General features: G+C 38.2%; 1 protein-coding gene across 3 annotated transcripts in view; it reads right to left on the minus strand.

Annotated features, from left to right (window-relative positions):
• The window catches only part of TRIM24 (tripartite motif containing 24), a 67381-nt gene that overhangs the window by 25508 nt on the left and 23593 nt on the right, over positions 1-18280 (minus strand). For 2 of the 3 annotated variants that reach the window (XM_030040683.2, XM_030040682.2), the window contains exons 2-6: positions 14152-14270; positions 5532-5679; positions 3054-3186; positions 1622-1738; positions 349-463 (exon numbers count right to left, since the gene is read on the minus strand). In XM_030040683.2, the coding sequence (XP_029896543.1) occupies positions 349-463; positions 1622-1738; positions 3054-3186; positions 5532-5679; positions 14152-14270 (632 nt within the window). Of the gene's footprint in view, positions 1-348; positions 464-1621; positions 1739-3053; positions 3187-5531; positions 5680-6869; positions 7073-14151; positions 14271-18280 lie in introns of those variants that run through there. The other variant, XM_030040686.2, reaches the window with a different exon arrangement.

Here is an 18280-nt window from a genome sequence, read left to right on the forward strand (position 1 = left end):
TGAAAAATTCTGACCACAACACTTTCGTCCATGATGCATAGAATTATGACTTGCAAAAGCATGGGGAAAGAAACCGGGCTCAGAGACAGCCCTGATTCACAAAGCAGGGAACACAGATAATAATTACAAACAAAACAACAACCACCCCCCAAAAACCAAACCCTCCTCCCTTTCCCCACCAAACCCCCACTTGCTCAAATGCCTTGTGTGGAACATCTCTCCACTTTGGAATTGCGATAGGACACGCGCAGGTGGCTAATGCTAGATATGGATTTTATTTTAATGTGAAACTACACAAAAAAATATTAAGACTGACATTTTTGTTTCTTACGATAGAAACAAAATTACCTCCAACTGATGCAGTAGAGCTTTTCCCTTTTTATTTATTTCTACCATCAGTGTAAATATGGCAACTTTAATATCCTGTTCCACCTGCTTTTGATTCTGATTCACTTCAAGAATTCTGTAAGTAGACAGTATAGAAAATAATGTTCTTTAGCTCACAAACCCACCCTCCAAACAGTATAACCACCCCCCTCCCCATTGCTGAGACTGCAACATTTCTTGGTCATATGCACCAATTAATACATATACCATCAGATACTTATAGTCAGGAAAATTACTGGGAGAATTAGAAAGAGCAAGTAACAGTGACCTATAATAAAATTAATTAACTGGTGGAAAATTCTAATGCCGTAAGTCTGTAAAATTACTGACATCTGTCACTGAGAAAAATTAAATGCTCACTGTAATTGAAATTCTTGATTTTTAATTGGCCAGCACATTTCTGGAATGGTCCATGCCAATCAAAACTGTTTAAGTCTAATTTCCATCTAAGGTAGAATGGCACTCCAGAAACAAAAACAACAAACAGATTTCCTAATTTAGCTATTTCACCAATAGTACTCAAACTCGTAACAGCAAAGTATATTCTTATATTGTGAAAATCACTTCTGCTAAGATGCAAGGGAGAATAACCACTTAGATGCAGCAAAAGAAGAAAAGGGTCTCTGCTGGTTTTTTCCATCTCCACCATCCTCAAAGACAGGCAAAGAGAGAGGAAAAGTTCAAGTTGCACTCAGCATCCCGTACTGTGTTGAATCTTCCTGGGTACTGCCTTTGAACTCTGCTGAAGGAGCAGTTACAAAGGCCTACTGCAGCAAACATTTTACAGATTTATTTTTCTCCTAGGTTTGTAGTACCGAGTGAATACAGCCCCAAGCATAAAAGTATTACATAAGTCTTCAAATATGTGTCACAAGCATTATAATGACATGAGTCATAACCTTTCACTTTCTAAGAGGGATCTACACTAAGGAAATAAATATGTTGATGGTGGGGAAGAATATAAGACTGCCTTCTACAGTCTTTATTGCGTAAGTTGTTTTGCTGCACCCAAGCTATTGCTGCCCATTAAGTCCACAGGCTGAACAGACGAGTTACCCAACACAATCAAGCACATTAAACAGCCACTACGGCAAACTGAAGATTTTAGAGTTTCTCTTTCTGGAAGGATAAAAGGAGAGAAGTACAAAATGCACTAATCTAAACATTTCAAAAAATCACAATGTATGTAAAGTTGCCCTCTGTGTCAGTTTTAACCTCAAATTCCGATACATACCTGTTTTGGATCTGCTTCCCTGTATATTTTATGTACTTAGTCTTCTCCATCAATTTGGTGATTAGTGTCTCAATGATCACTTTCTGGTTCTGAAAAGCTTCTTCTATAAACTGGTACCTGTAGTAAAAAACAGTTGAGTATTTACACATGCAAGAGGTGTGATATACTTGCTAAAAAGCAGAGTGCCTTACAAAAGAGTTCTTTAATTGAATAAAGATGCTGCTCAAGTCCATAATTTAACTGTCATCATGGAAACATATATCAGCAAATGCTGATATATTTTATTTATAATATAGCTGAATCTATAGTATATATTTCCTGTCTTTTTTTTTTTGAGAATTTATGACTTTCATAAATATGAAGGGATATTGCGTGACCATAGCCCAATTTTAGCAAAAGGAAAATTAATGTTGTGCTGTAGTCATCACTTTGTAAGTGAAAGTGCATGTAAGCTATTACTTCATACAAGATAAGGTTGTAGAAACACAAGAAAGAAGAGAGATTGCCGAGTCAGTAGAAGTCAGCAACATTTTAAATCAAGGAACTGAAATCATCAACAATTTGAGGAAAAAAAAGAGGTGGCACATTCTGAAAGGGATATAAATCCTAAAAAAAGGAGAACTGAAGAGAAAGACTGCAACTCTGCAAGAGCAAGGTTTAGCCTGTTCCAGGGAGAAAAAGTGGCCAACACCTCTCCACCTATTGATGTTCACCTGGTCAGGCAAGCAAGTTCTTTGGGTGGGTGCATCAGGTATAGTGAGATATTAATATTTAACCTAAGAGTACATCTGTCCCAGACCACTACTGTATGCATTAGCCAGCAACATTATTGTCTTGTACCCAGAAGTTGTATATAATCCTGCTTTCCAGCTTCTGTGGCTGATAAGAGATGACCAAAGAACAGCAATCCGAAGATTTCACTGTTATAAATAGTGTTGTCAAGGTACAGTATAGCCAAACTTTAGGTTTACTCTTCATTTTAAAGGGCTCTTCACAGAAAAAATATGTCCATTTGCTCCATTCTGAAATTGTTTGGTAATGTTCCATTATATAATCATCTTGTTGAAGAACAAATGGAGAAGTTACAAAGTGTACAGTTGCATAACACAGCCCCTGTGCTTTCTAAGGACTCTCTGATGAGCTGCACAGCAACAAATTCTATCCAAATAACTTGACAGTAAAGAAAGCTCGTGTGCTTAAATCACCAGATTAACAACTGGAAAAATCAGGTTTTATTCTAAACTGTCACACACTCATCAGCCACACTCTTTTTGCATACAATCTCTGTTTATGTGTGGGCTTCATTTCTGAGCAGAAAATTTTACTTTGCACTTTTTTCACCTGACTGTACTCCATGTGGCTAGAGCTACAATCAACTTCAAGCTACCTTCCTGTATGTGAGTTGCATAAAAGATACTCTTTGTTTCAATACCTGTGCTCTTTGTGCTCTAGTAACTGACAGTCTCGGCAGGTCAACTTGTCACAGGTTTCACAATACAACTTCAACTGCTCCTTTTTGTGATAAGGGCAAAACACAGGTCGCTGACTGGTCACACCAACTGCCTCTGTGAATAAAGGAAGATGTCAGTCCAGTCTCCTGAAATTATTAAAGATTTGCATTCTCCTGTTTTTCCTTACCACATTCCTCACCTAGATGCTAGAAGTGTGTATCAGGCCACCTAATCAAGAATATAACAGCTGTAAGCTCAAACTGCAACATCTCACTCTTGATCAAGCATGGAGCTAACACCTTCTCTCACGGAAAATGTCTAGAACCTATTTTACCATAACTTATTATGGTCGCACAAAACTATTTACAAAAGGAGTAGCCAGTACTGTTGCAGTTGCAAAAGACATTGCACAACCAGCAAGTTCCTTTCTTAAATGGAAAAGAGGATATTGCAGACTTAATTCATTGCTCCATCTTCTTAGTCAAGTGGGTGAAAGGGGGTTTGAAGATACCAAGACACAGGTATTCAAAAGCGTAAAACGTACAGAATATAATAACCAGAAGCTACTAAGGTCCCTTCAGGACCCCATTCTAAATGGGTGCGAGGTCTCACTTCAGTTTCTAGTAAGCATATGCCAAAGAGCACAGGAAACACCACCAGACGATAGAATCGAAAACTGTTCTTCAAACAATTTGACTGACAAAGCCTAATTTCTTGTTGGGTTGGACACTGAGTTCATGAGGATTATATTGCCTGTAATGAAAACTGGCTTCACACCGCAGCCCATCCTTCACTGCAGATCAATACGGTCCCTTTTCCATACCTATTCATTTACTTATTTTCATGAAACCTGGAAGAAGTTATTTTCCTTCAGCCAAAATTCTTTGAAACTGACCAGCAGACTCAGAGGAGGCCTGAATGCACAGAGAGCATTCCTACCACCAAGTCATGTTCAGCCTAACAGTCAGACAGTTTTGCCTGCTGCTTTTGTCCTCTGCTGAAAGTACACGCAGTACTCACTTTTGATTAACCACATCTGAAAGTGGGATACACAATAGAGTGCATATCTCCAAAGTATCACACTGGAAGCTACCCTTTGAGCAATAAAGATTACAGAAGTGAAAGCCTACATTACATACAAAATTCACAGGACTAGATATGATGGAATGAAAATAAATATACATCATAATACATATTTTATAACAATACATAATAATTTATAAAAATTATATATATATATACACACACACACAAGATAAATCATGCAAGTCCAATGGACTTTAGAACCAGTAGAATGTTTATCAGCATCCTATTATGTTTATGATTGTCCTACAATGTCACTAAAAGACAAGACGCAATGGGCATAAACTGAAACAAAAGAGGTTCTCAATGAATAAAAGTACAACCTTCTTTACCATGAGACTAGTCAAGATTTCTCAGAGAGGCTGTACTGTACGCCACATCCATCCTTGTTGGTTCTCAAGGCCCAAATGGATAAAGCCCTGAGCAACTTGATCTGATCTCACTGCTGACTGCTTTAAGCAGGAGGCTGGACTAGATCATCTCCTGAGGTCCCTTCCAACATGAATTATCATAGATCCTACTGAGGAAAAACACTCCAATTCATAAGATAATTCCCTTAAACATTAATGAAGTGTTTAAGGCAAAACGTTTCAAACTTAAAATATACTTGGCTAAAACATGAATTCTGGCACGCTTTATTGCTAACAGAGTATGCTTTATTATCAGAGTGCTGAAAAAGTATAGTCTATTGGTGCTGTTGTATGCTGCTGCAAAAGGAATCAAGTTCATATAAACCATTTGGTAGACCCTCTAGAAAAACTAGAGGAGCCAAATGCATAAAGTAGTATTTTCTGCAGCTGATCTCTAAAGTCTAGACAATAATTTGCAATCATATCAGGTGAAAGAAAAATCTATGTGTATTTATTGTTTTAAAACACTTTGCACAAAAATCACATGAAATACCAATCTGTAGGGTTTCTTACCACCATGCAGCATATCTGACAGAAAAATGGCTGTCATACACCTAGCCACGACAAAGTCTCCCTTTTCGGCAGCTACATTCTAATGCATCTAATGCTTAAAATAGTTTTCTCTTTTGTTAGCTGGATCTTAAGAGATCCACTTAGATGGAAAGCAGCCAAAAAAACACCAGAATTCATTCAAATGGTTGCAGCCTTCAGCAATGAAATTGAAGTAAGTGACTAGGAGGCAGGAAACTATTAAAACATATCCATTACCAATCAGAAAAATAACACGGTTCCACTAATTCATATGCACCAAAGGGTTATATCATAATGAATCTCTCCTTCTACATTTACTAGGATTAAGGAACACAATTTTTGAAATTTATCACTTTAAAAAGAAATGTGGTGGCCTAATACAGTATTCCAATGTAGACACGCATTCTCTGTGAAATTATAAATTAAGTGTGTTACCTGGAGATACTTCCTCTTTCTGTCTTACAGTATGATCCTTTGTGAATTTAACCCTCTGGTGAGCTCTGATACAGGTCTTGCACAACCATTCTACACATTCCACACAAAACCCATTAGCTTCTGCATTATCTTCACAGCTTGTGCAGACCTGACATGAGGAAGAAAAGGTAGCTGTTAAAATAAATACAAAATATACATACGAGCTATTGTTCATATCTCATCAGTGCACTTTTACAGTTTTCTGAAAACAGTGAAATGAGAACGGAAAACTGCCTGAGGTACAGGAACACTACAAATAACTGCATAAAAGTAATCAAATGTGACTTTTCAAAGAAAGTGGTCATTTTGTCAGTGTTACTCTAACACCTTTCCCTGACATGATAAAAGTCAAACCATTACTTTCTGCCCGACACTGCACACTTCGAAGCTATATAATGTTCACTATATACAATATGCTCTTGTGAAATGTTTACTAAAAGACACAACACGATCAGCACTGCTCTGATTTTAGAAGCCTCCCTCAGTTTACACAGACGCTTTAATTTTAGTTTCTGTTCACCTGCTTAGAGTTTCAGAAGTACACACAGTATTGAATAGCAGCATTCTTCCCAAGAATCTCTGCATCACCACTTAAAGATAGCACTCCAGTTAGGCTTATCAGTAAAGCTATCCTAGAACACATTTGCAAACAACGCATACTAATTTTCAAACTCTGGTCTGTTAATTCCTGGGGCTCTTTGGACTATACCCAAGAGATCTAGAGAAAAAATTTAATTAAAGAAAACAAATCTGAGAGCAGACCAAAACCTCTCTGCACAGAGTCAATACGCACACAAGAAAAAATTCCTATGGATCCACAATTTGAACAACCGGTTGAAAACTATGAATGATGGACAACACCACTTCACATGATCATAACATTATTTCGTTTTTAACTCCTCCTTTACAATGCCTCTGTAGTCATACTTTCAAGGGGGTTTTGGTGGTAAAAATAGTGAACATGCTTATGCAGATACTCGTTTAGGTAACTACCATCCGTTTCTATCAATGTTTAGCACTGCTGCAAACAAAAGCTTCAAGATGTCTGAAGATTGCTATATCCTACAGATCACAGTGATAGAAATCTGCTAGCAGAAGCAACAAGGAGAAAATTTTAGATTTTAGTTTCGTTTTCAGTTTCGTTAAAAAAAAAATCCAACTTCTGCACCTGCACAAGATAAATGTACATTAAGTTACAAAGGAAGCAAATATTTACATCCTATGCAGAGAAATAATATATATGTAGAACTATGTCCCAGTTTCCCCTTCAAGAAAGAGGAAAATTAGCACAAAACTTGCCTTAGGCCACATAGCAAGTTACTGACAGAACTGGAATTTGAACATAGATAGGAGTTCCAGATTCCCAATGCTGTACTTATTCTTCTGGATCATGTTGCCTCTCAAAGCAAATATCTTCTGAGAAATGAAGTTACAACACAAGGGTTGTTGACCCCTCTTTGTTGTCACTTGGAGTTTGAAGCAGTTCATTTTCGTTAAAGGTGACCTGCAAAGGAGAAAAAATTGGGCTTGTGCCCCTTTTTCTGTTTCTTTACAAAAAGGAGGCCTGAAAATTTTATTTTTAAAAATCTTCTTATAATTTTTTTATCTTGTGCTTGTTTTTTCTTTTTCTTCCCCCTCTTCTCTTAACAATAAAAATTCTAGTCCTAACCAGACTAGTTGACTAGGGAGAAATATCAAAGTAAGGACATCATAAAAAAGTCAAGAAAATGGAAGTAAAGGAAGTGAATTGAAATCAGGACATTGAAAATTTTTACCTGCTTTCAACCCTTAATTTCAATACTATTTTGAAAAAAAAAAAAAAAAAAAAAGAGAGAGAGAAGTATTCTCAAGGACTCAGCACAGCTTCTTAAAAAAATTTAGAACAAGCAAGTATCACTGAGACATTACTTCAATATTACATGTTCTCTGGCAGAAACTCCCATGAAAGAAATTCCCTCCTTTCTCCTTTGCCAGTTGTCTCCTCCACAGGTGTGCCAATGCAAACCTCTGCAATACTGTGGTGTAAAACCAGATTGATTACATCATTTTAGTCCAAGGATCAGTTACCTCAACACTGTTGACTGGGCAGTGAACTACTGCAGGACAAGAAAAGTTTTAATATCAGTCTTGTTGCCAGAGAGGTACGATCATGCTATGCCCCCAGATACCCAGAGGTGGTTTTGCAAGTTAGAGTGGAGAATAAGAGATTGGATATTTGTTTTTCTAGTGTAAAAAAACCCCAACAGTGAAAACAAAATAAGCAAAGCAAAAAATAACAACAAAAAAGTCTTTCAGGCATTCTTTAAGTCAAAGAAGCAAAACAAAGACAAAAAAAAAAAAGGCAGGAACCCAACTAAAAAAAACAAAAAACAAAAAAAAACCCAAAAAACACCCCCAACACACACACAGAACAGGAAAAAAAACATCACAACAGCCTTTCCAGGTCACCTTTAGCAAACTTAGGCAGATAAACTTACTGCTTGCCAGGGTATTTAAGTAAGTTCAAAGGATTTCTGAAGTTACTCATTCCTCCTAGATTCCAAGATCTTTGTCTATTTTCTTTTTTCAATACATTTTAGGGTTTTTTTCAACTGGTTTGACCTGCTATACTTGGAATGAGATGAAGATTGTGATTCAATAACCAATAATCAGGTGCTGCCAAATGAACTGAAACTCCTCCTTTGTAGTCCCGAAAGTATATATTCCAGCTTTATACTCTTCAAAGCCACCAAGTGGGAGAGAGACAGATTTCTAAAATTTTTGAGAGTCATCATAACTCATGCTGTCAAAATAGCTATGCCTTCTAGGTAGAAACTAGATTTGCTTATACCCACTTCTTAATCTGAAATACAAATTTCCTAATATAGCTTGGGTTTTGCTAGAACTCCTAGTTATTAGAATAAGCCACATAGCTAAAGTATATGGAAGTACAATTACTGTAAGTATTTGCTATACTCTTACAAAACCTAAAACTTTTTTCACTCTTATTTTTGTGACTCATACAAGCAGTGCTTCAGTGATCTCAGAGAAAACTCTCCCTAGTTAACCTGTAAGGCTTTTGTCCTAGTTTCAGCTGGGATAGAGTTAACTGTCTTCCTCATAGCTGGTACGGTGCTATGTTTTGAGTTCAGTATGCGAAGAATGTGATAACACTGATGTTTTCAGTTGTTGATAAGTAGTGTTTAGTCTAAAGTCAAGGACTTTCCAGCTTCTCATGCCCAGCCAGCGAGAAAGCTGGAGAGGCACAAAGTTGGCACAGGACACAGCCAGGGCAGCTGACCCAAACTGGCCAACAGGGTGTTCCAGACCATGGGACGTCCCATCCAGTGTAGGAACTGGGAAGTGAGGACCGGGGCGGAGGCAGCACCGGCTGGGGGACTAGCTGGGTGCCGGTCGGCGGGTGGTGAGCAATTGCACTGCGCATCATTTGTACATTCCAATCCTTTCATTATTGCTGTTGTCATTTTATTAGTGTTATCATTACCATTATTAGTTTCTTCTTTTCTGTTCTATTACACTGTTCTTATCTCAACCCGTGGGTTTTGCTTCTTTTTCCCCAATTTCCTCTGCCATCCCACTGGGTGGGGGGGAGCGAGTGAGCGGCTGCGTGGTGCTTAGTTGCTGGCTGGGGTTAAACCACGACAGCTTTATTCTGGTTAGACAGATAGTCATTTTTAATTGAGTCTTCCTTGTAATTATATTTAACTCAGTTACTAGTTTTAGTATTTATAACTGCAGGAAGTGTTCATTCAGCCTTCATTCAAATTTAACGAAAGCTGAAATTACTCAGCATGTTGCAGGTAAGTACTATTTTTTTAGTTGTAAAAGCTTGTATATTTACTTAAAAACAGATTTACATGCAAGAGTTGAGGTAATAGAGCTGTATTCTCAGCTACTGTAGTAACTAACCACTCTCCCAATTAAATATACTTTGAGTATTAATCAGATTAAATAAGCAAGCTAAGGTTTCCGAGTTTCAAAGGAAGAGAGCAAAGTAGTCCAGAGGAATATTCAGTGAACTAACAGTACAAACTTCGCCAGTGTAAATTAGGTGCAATGGTTTCCCCTATTGGATCCAAAACCAATTGATGCTAATACTTACATAACTATCTCTTGGCACATACAAAATCACTAAGAAACAGCACCTGTCTTCTGGGACAGTCTCGCCTATATTCAACTCTAAATATGAACCATGTGCTAGTATCTCAAAATGCATGAACCCTGATCAACACATCGTCCTTTCCCCAACATCCCATCAACAGCTGCCTCTCTTCAAAGCACAACAAAACCATACTGTGACTCTTCTTGAGTCTATTACCCACTGCCCTAAACCAGTGGCTTTCAAAGACATTTTGGCCTCTGCTACAGCTTTGATAAGCTATTTAGCTTACTAGTTCCTTGGAAGAATACACAGTGGCTACTCTGGCACCATACAAAAACCAGAGAAACTTTTTGTTCTAAATTATCCGCATTAATTGCTCTATTATGCCAGTCAGACTTGCCGTCTTAGTATCCAGATCTAGTATCAGATCTAAACTTGTACCTTGTTTTGTTACTACATTCCCAACATCTTACATAAAGTCCAACTGTTCTTCATTCCTACTACAACATTTAAAACTCTCAGGACAGTAACTGGTAAAAAATACAGAAAGTGTTCTTACTGTCAAAAATATTTTTACACATGTTCTCTTTTGGACACAGAAGCTATGAGAATCAGGACCTAGAGTAAAATGCACTGAAGGCTCAATATGCTGCAGCAACACCAATGTTATCACCATGATCTTCTCTTCTGCATCAGTCTCACACTTCTCTTACTTTCATGGCTTTGCACACAGGTTAAATAATTTTCTTCTGTTAAGTTCCTGAATTTCCTTTACTTGTCTACCCTTTAGTCTTACCCACATTTAGCATTTGCTTCAGTAACGTCTCTTGGGTTTGAAGCTCCTTTCCGCTTACTCTTACGAATAAAGTACAATTAATTTTTTTTTTTAAAACTTCCCTTTAGCATCCAATAATTTCGCCAAGTCTTTCAATAAATCATAATGTGAAAAAAATTATAAAGGATCTGTTCTTTCAAAGTATTTATGCCCTAGTTGCCCCAAACCTACAATGATTACTTTCAGGAAGACCACAACTGCATTTCCCGTTAGTCTCTTTTCTTCTGGAAAGCTTCCTATGCTAACAGCCAGCACAAAATCCTTAATGTTCTCTTTAACGCTAGCCAGGAAAGCCCTTGTGGAACATATACTATGGACTTTTACACTTTCTTTATGCTTACTTCTTTTGCTCTTGAAGTTTTCAGTAGTCAATGCTAGAAAGCACAGCTATGTAAGTAGGGTACTGAACTGCCAAAATCAGGCTCAGATAAGGTGAACGTGATTTTAGATAGATGTATGGCACTTTAATGGGTTCCAGTTATTTTTCTCACCCCACAATGCCAGGCTCCATGATATGCCATTCACTCCTACAGTTTTAATTCAATATGCTAAAAACTATTTTAGCATAAATCTGAAAAAATCAGACATTGAGTTTGAAAGGGGTTTTTTGCAGTCTCTCCTGCATTGAAATAAACCAGTCCTTCCTGGCAACACACATACACAGGCTAGTCAGATATGGACCAGTGGTTCTAAGCCACAACATCACTTGCACAGAACCCATGGCTTTGCTCTAATTCTAATTTCTTAAACATCCTGCTAAAGCAGCTGAACTATCAAAGCCAAACTAACCATCTCAGTAGAAAATTTCTATAAGATAGCCAAAGTTTTTGACAGAATTTGGATGATCTCTGATCCAATGTTTCCTGCAAGTCTCAGTATCTTTTCCACTTTAATTCCTCTGATCTGTTGCCTATCTTGCTACTGGCATTTTTTCTTTCTTTTCTCTTTGCTCCTTCAAAGGCAAAAGAAGACAGGCCAATTAGAAGGATGTATCATCCTTAAACCTCATTATGTTCCCCCTTGAACAGGACACTGACCTGTTTAACTATTATTGAGTTAACTTTGCTGTTCCACAACAGACAGCTTTATAGAATAGTGTAGCTTTTTTTTTTTTATGGTTCCAATGTCAAAGTACAAAGGAATGTCCAAAAAGCTTCATTATCGTACCAAAATAAATCTATTCAAACAAAACAGAACTGCACATTATTCATTTCCAAGAGGCAAGGTACATGGTCACTTAGCAGGCATCTAACAAAACATCTAGCTCCACTTTTAAAAAAAGTCAGCAGAAAAGCACATGAATGTACTACTATGCTGGTTCAGCAAAGTCTGCTGGTTTGCCTTGAACTGCTGCAGAAACTATGCTGAGTTCAGCCGGGGAACTTAGCTTGAGAACAGACATGCTTTCTCAACTGCAAGCCTGCTGGTTTTTGTTAGGGAGAGAGAGAAACAAATATGGAATGGAAGAGTAAGACAGAAGTCTGAGAAGCGAACTTAAGGTAACACCAATGCTTTGAAGAACCTCCCTGAAATCTGTTTACACCACTCAACAACAGATAATTCCAAACCAGCTGTTGAAATATGTGGAATTTCTCTGTATCTCTCTCCAGCGGATCAAGATCCAAGGGTAAATAAAAAAAGACATCTGCCTCAATTCCAAGGAAGTGCCTGACTTATGCTGACATCACTGAGTTTGGTGGATACTCCAACTTTTGATACCCTATGACCCATTGAAGTACACCCAATTTTACATTATGATGTTCAACCTCAAGAATATGAAGAGCTCTTCTTGAATTTTCAGTTCCTTATCCAGGTCTCGAAGGCCTCAATTCCCCACTTAACTTTCACAGAAAGCAAGGGGAAAAAAAAACCCCAACAACAAAAAACTTTGTCACTAAACCCAGGAAAAATAATTCTACTTCTGTCCCCACTCCCCAAAGCAGTATCTTAGAGGACTTGTAACATAACTTGGCAGAGGTTATGGCACAGCCCGCCTGCCCCCTCCCCCAAAAAAATTCAGGACTGCTTCTGCCTAACAAAGTTATGTGTTACCTTGCTTCTCTTCCTAATTTTAAAGTCACTAAAAAAGTTATGATCAAATTTTCAATGCAACAGGTACTATTCCTTTTCTCAATCTTACTGGTAGAATATTGAGAGACTTTGTGCAAATCTCACAACCATCTCCAAAACTCAGATGTTTCCCTGCAACACCCAGGGGAAAAAAAACCCCAAACAAACCAACCAAAACACCACCACACACAAACACAAAAAAAGCAAAGTTTAAACTGTCCTACATTAAGACAACACTGCTCATACTTCCAGAGACTGCCAACTAAATTTCAGTTTCTGGTAAGGTCTATAATTTCTCAGAAATCCAGTTGCAAAATTCCTTATAAGCTGAACACAGTTTAATGGTTTTCAAGACCTAAGTAAATTACTCTTCCTCAGAGATGATGACAGCATTTACGCCTTTAATAGTCAGTGAGCCGGTATCACAAACCTGACTGGGTACTTTCATCTGTTCCTGAGACACATACCCATTCATATATGTAAGCACGAATTTCAGATAAGCTTTGAAACAAGAAGAATACACAGTAAAGGACCTCTAAGAAGCTGCCCCCGAAACAAATAGATCAAGAGCCAATGATACTGGTTCCTAAACCAGGAAAGTGAAAAAGAGGCATTTTCAAAATAAAAGGAGACCACCATCCAAATGTTAGCATATGAGTTGAAATGCAAGCCACATTGACATAGTAACCTTTTTGTACTGTTATTATGAAGAATGCAGCAACATATAAAGAAGCTGAATTATTTACAATAAGTTCCTGGAGTTTAATAAAAAGTTTATGAGTAAAGAGATGTTTGAGATACTCTCTTACTAGCTAAAAATGAAGACATGCAATATTTTGATATTGGAGACTGCTAAACTGTGTTCCTACACAGGTGTGATTATTCATTTGGTACTGCTTCCATACCAGTACTTTCCTCCTAAAAAAACATCAGGAGGAAAAAAAACCACCAGTATTACCCAGTATTACTATTCTTCTAGATAAGCAGGTTTTGGTTTTATGAGATGGCTATTATTTGATTGCAAAAGGAAGAAGAGGCAGCTTACATAAGAGAAACAAACAAAAACCCCCTAGAACATAGCATCTTCCCCAGTTAGAAGTTTGAGCCTCTTGCTTGGTAACTGCACTGCAGCTATTCAGTGCCATATTTTCTCAGTGCTGAGATAAGAAAAAATAAGTCGATTTAACTACAGGATTCCATTTTACATTGAGATCTCTTGATGTAACATTGTCCGTGTCTCTGCTTCAAGTGCCGTGTCCAAAGTATAGAAATTCCGATTCTAGCGCCAATTCCTTACTTTTATCTTTTGCTATCATGATGCAATTTTACATCAACAATTAAAAATAGTTTAGAATAAGATAACCACCTTCTTCAAAATAGTTTAGAATAACCACCTTCTTCACATACATTTTCATCGATTTTAACTGATGTTCTAGACTAGCTACCCCATGTGATGACTAAGTACTTGAAGTCTTTTTCTGCATATGAAGAGCAAAAAGGCCACACAGCAAGAAGCCAAGGATATGCATACACATCCAAAAGGTGTTAACTTGATTACATCTTAATGCACTTACCTGATTTGATTTCTCTACTGTGCTACTGGGAACCTCTGTGGTATCCTTCACAAAAAAGTTATCTATGATGTGTCTCTCTGCACATTCCTGACCACAAATTGGACAGCGGATAACACCGACTGGGGGGGGAAAAAAAAAAATTAAAAAAAAATCTTATTATGCTTTCACAACTTAAGATATATCAAACAACTTCAAAGACAGCTTCTAAGGACAAATACTTTGACAGGATGTTTTAATACTTTCCTGTCAATAAGGTGTGAGTAGAAAGAAGCTAATTCTCATTTATCACTGAAGTAACCTTCACCTGTTATTCCCTGATGGTATATTCTTTCAACCAAGGTCAAGTGCCTATCCTATAAAGAATTTGCCTTAATCTTATACAAAATTAATTCCTTTTCTCTAAAGGGAATGTACTCCCATTGACAATTTGTTGTTATAGGATGGATTAAAGTAAACATTTATTAGTGCGGAGTATTAATTAGTGACGTTGAGTGGTATTACATACACACACATACACACCAACAGTGACATGATTGACTTCTAACTGTGTAATGAGAAACTGAAATGTAGTAAATTCAAAATTAATGAGGCAAGTTGTATAGACGAAGAACAGACCTGTATTAATATTGTCACTACCTTCACACTAAGCAAGGGAAAGCAAGCAAGACAGACATAGGAATAAATAAGCAAGGTCCTCTCCCTCCTCTCCTCTGCACTGGACACACTGAGGAACAATTCTAAGACAATAACATACTCAGACTCCTGTTTGAAGAAAGAGTGGAGAACCAATAATGCAAAGGTTTAAACAATTTTATTCTCTTGAGAAAACTGTTAAAGGACAAAGTCAAGTTCAAAACTTGGGGTTCAACAGTAAGCAGACTAGACTGAAATGGAAAAAATCTGTATAAACATCTCAAAGTAGACACCTTTCCTAGGTGCAGGAATGTTTCATCAGCACTGAGGCTTGTTTATCATTCAAGAAAAATCTTTAAAATGCTAGGCATTAACATCTTGCTTTAAGAAAATTATCACAGTCATTACCACCAAAAAAAGAAAAGAATAAAATAACTAAGTTAGGGTGAAATAATCACTTAGGATGTGGAAGTCATCATGCAAAGCCTACAGTAGAATAGTCAGTCATGTGAGTCCACACTGAGACAGATTCCAGAACTACAGCTGCCATTTGAGAGAAGGCATGATTTTAGGACCTTAAAGAAGATCAGAAGCACCATTTAACCCAATGAATTTAACACCAGTATATAATTCAGCACTTGCATATTTAACTAAACCAGCATGGGCTTAATTCTGTTCCTGTTTCACTTTTAGAATAAAATGGAGAAGTACAGAAACTGTTAAATATTTCACTTTCTGCAGAAGAACTTCATTCCTTATTGTAAGTGCTTCATACAAGATTTAGGTAACTTTTTCATAATGTTCTTCCAACATACGCTAGAGATTTAACTGGCCAATCCACTATAAAGCAGTTATCTAACAGAAGTCCACCAGTTTTACTAAATTAACTCTTCATTCTGGAAATTTAGCCAGCAGTTTTCCACTTGTGTGCAAGGCATTTCACTTTCATCTGAAAGGCCATGATGTTAAGCCTGGTTTTATTGTAACTGCCATTTTGCCAGTCTGCATTTCAATACATATTTGTGCAGCTTCCTTTACAAATTCTGTATTTTGGCTAAAGACTTTGGTAACTTTTTTTATACCATCATCATGAAGGATAATTAAGAAATCCAATTCTGGTATGTCAGGTAGTTAATAGAACTCCAAGTGCTGAATTTCCCCTTTTATTAAGCAAATCAATTTACCACAGTCAAGAGTAAACAAATTTCCTAATACTCAAGCTACATACTTGCTGAAAGAGACTATTTTTTACGTTTTTCAACAGTGCCGATTACAAACTGCCCTCTGTTCCCTCACTGCTCATTCTTCACCCTGACAAAGTACACCGCTCTGGGCCATCACAAGTGACTGAGTCAGTCTTTGCATGTGTTTGGGAGTGGGGTATAGACAGAGAACGAGACTGGCAGACTGATTCAGACACGGACGTCTTTCTCCTGCTCTCCCAAGCTTTACCTTTAGCCCCCGACCTGCTTCACTGACCAAATGCACTACTGTTTACACTGCAGCAACATTAGAAGCAGCACAAGGATGGGAAGCGGCCAACACCACCACCGAAGATTAAACAAGGAACCACTGAAACAGATCGGTTGTATTAAGTCGAGTTTATAAATCAGCTTGAATTGAAAACATGGCAGGCAAGGAAATGGCAGGGGATGAGTTCGGAAACTTACTAATGTAAACCAAATGTTTCATTTGCATTTTCACCAAGGGAATACTGCCAAGTACCTGTTCAAGCGATCACTTACAGATTCTAGACTGAGATGGGAAAAGGAGAAAAGAAAAACTGCCCAAACCTCTCAAAATCCTCCTGAAACTTTTCTAGAATACCTTATGCTGTCTAGCCTTAAGTCAAAGTTTTCTTCTGCAACTATGTGTAAGTTTGCTTTTGTTATAATCCTGGATTGATGACTGATAAACTAATCGGTTTTAACCCAGGTGTCGCATCCCAGGGTTGGAGCGACTGAGGTTCATGGACTTCCTTTGTCAGAATTGAGGTGAAACGACACCAGGGGAGTGCAACAACAATCAACATTTATTCAACCAAGCTAACCTTGCCCAAGTACAAGTGAACTTATCAATGTGAACCTTGCATCATATCATTAAGCCACTATTTGAAAAGAGAAGGGAGGTGTAGAAAAAGAAACAAAAAAAGGAACATGAAACTATGTCAGTGAACTGTAAGCCTTAAGAAAATAAGGAGAGCCCTCCCGTTGAGTCACGAGGATTAGAACTGACCCCCTTGCTTTCTAGACTCCTTCTCAAAGAGGAGCCTGGGGTGGCTGGATCCACTCCTAGTCCCAGACTTGGTCATCGGTTTATGTTTAAAAGGATGAGGTGTAGGGACTGGGGGCACAGGTGAGAAGGAGAGAGGAAGAAAGAGAGAAGAAAAGGATTTCACCAGTCCTGGGTCTAGCATTGGTCCAGCCAGTCTGGGGATCCAGTTCCGGAGGGTGCTCCGAGAACTCGTCCTCCCTTCTTTTACACCTAAAGGGTCCGCCCCTGTAGGTGGGGGTTTGCCATCATTGAGCAAGAACAGTGTGAGCTCAGGAGTGGTCCAGAAATGAGTTCAAGGTCTCGACATGCGCAGTTCACGTTCCCGGGATTCTCTGGAAATGGGTCGGTGGGCTTGGGGAGTCATCGGGGAGTTGCTTCTCCCTCCCTGCGGGCATGACCACTGTCTGATCTTTCCTTCTGGCACATACAGTTGTGCTTCTTCTCATGGTCACTTAAGATAAGGGTTCGTGGCTTTGGAGAAGCGCGGTCCCACCCTCCGTGGGGCCCTTTCCTCCAGCAGCATTTTCCTGTTCACACAACTCCAGCACTTTTACAGAGGCCGTCTTCTTCCACTAAAGTTCTTTAACGAATGTTTGAGACGTTGATTATAATTTGTCAGACCGTGACACCAGGTTTAATCAACTTCAGGACCGTGGATTTAAGGGAAAATACCTAATACCATGGTCTCAGTGTAACTGCTATAACCAAGTTACACTGTTAAGCACACAGCTGGCAACATAGGCCTTTTTGGCACAAAATGTAAAGCACAAATTAGCCAGGCAGCATTCCTTTCAGGTCCTTATCTACTATCCTTCATGTATCCAAGGCTCTTTCAGTAACTGAACAATATAAACCACGTGTGTTCTTTTCCTCTCCAGTCTCCACGTGGGAAATGGAAGGTGCAAGCAGAGTGCTCTGTACATGTTTTTTCATGCATGTTGCATTTGAAACAAAAGGGTCATGGCAAATAAAAGTACCTAATGAATTCATACAGGTTCATTTCAGAACTTCAATCTAACCACCTCAAAGAGACACTCTCACAAAGATACGCTGCCCATCAGCACTGGAATTGCTACCCACACTCCTTATCAGTAAACAAATACTACAGTGGAGCACACCATATAATCCCCACACAATCCTATAGAACATGGTGAAGAACTGGCACTTTGCCAGAACCCACCTAATTAAGAGAGACACTAAGTTACGGGGAAAGAAAAATAGG

The sequence above is a fragment of the Aquila chrysaetos genome, chromosome 17 (genome assembly GCF_900496995.4).
Source record: "Aquila chrysaetos chrysaetos chromosome 17, bAquChr1.4, whole genome shotgun sequence".
In the NCBI taxonomy this organism is placed as follows: domain Eukaryota; kingdom Metazoa; phylum Chordata; class Aves; order Accipitriformes; family Accipitridae; genus Aquila; species Aquila chrysaetos.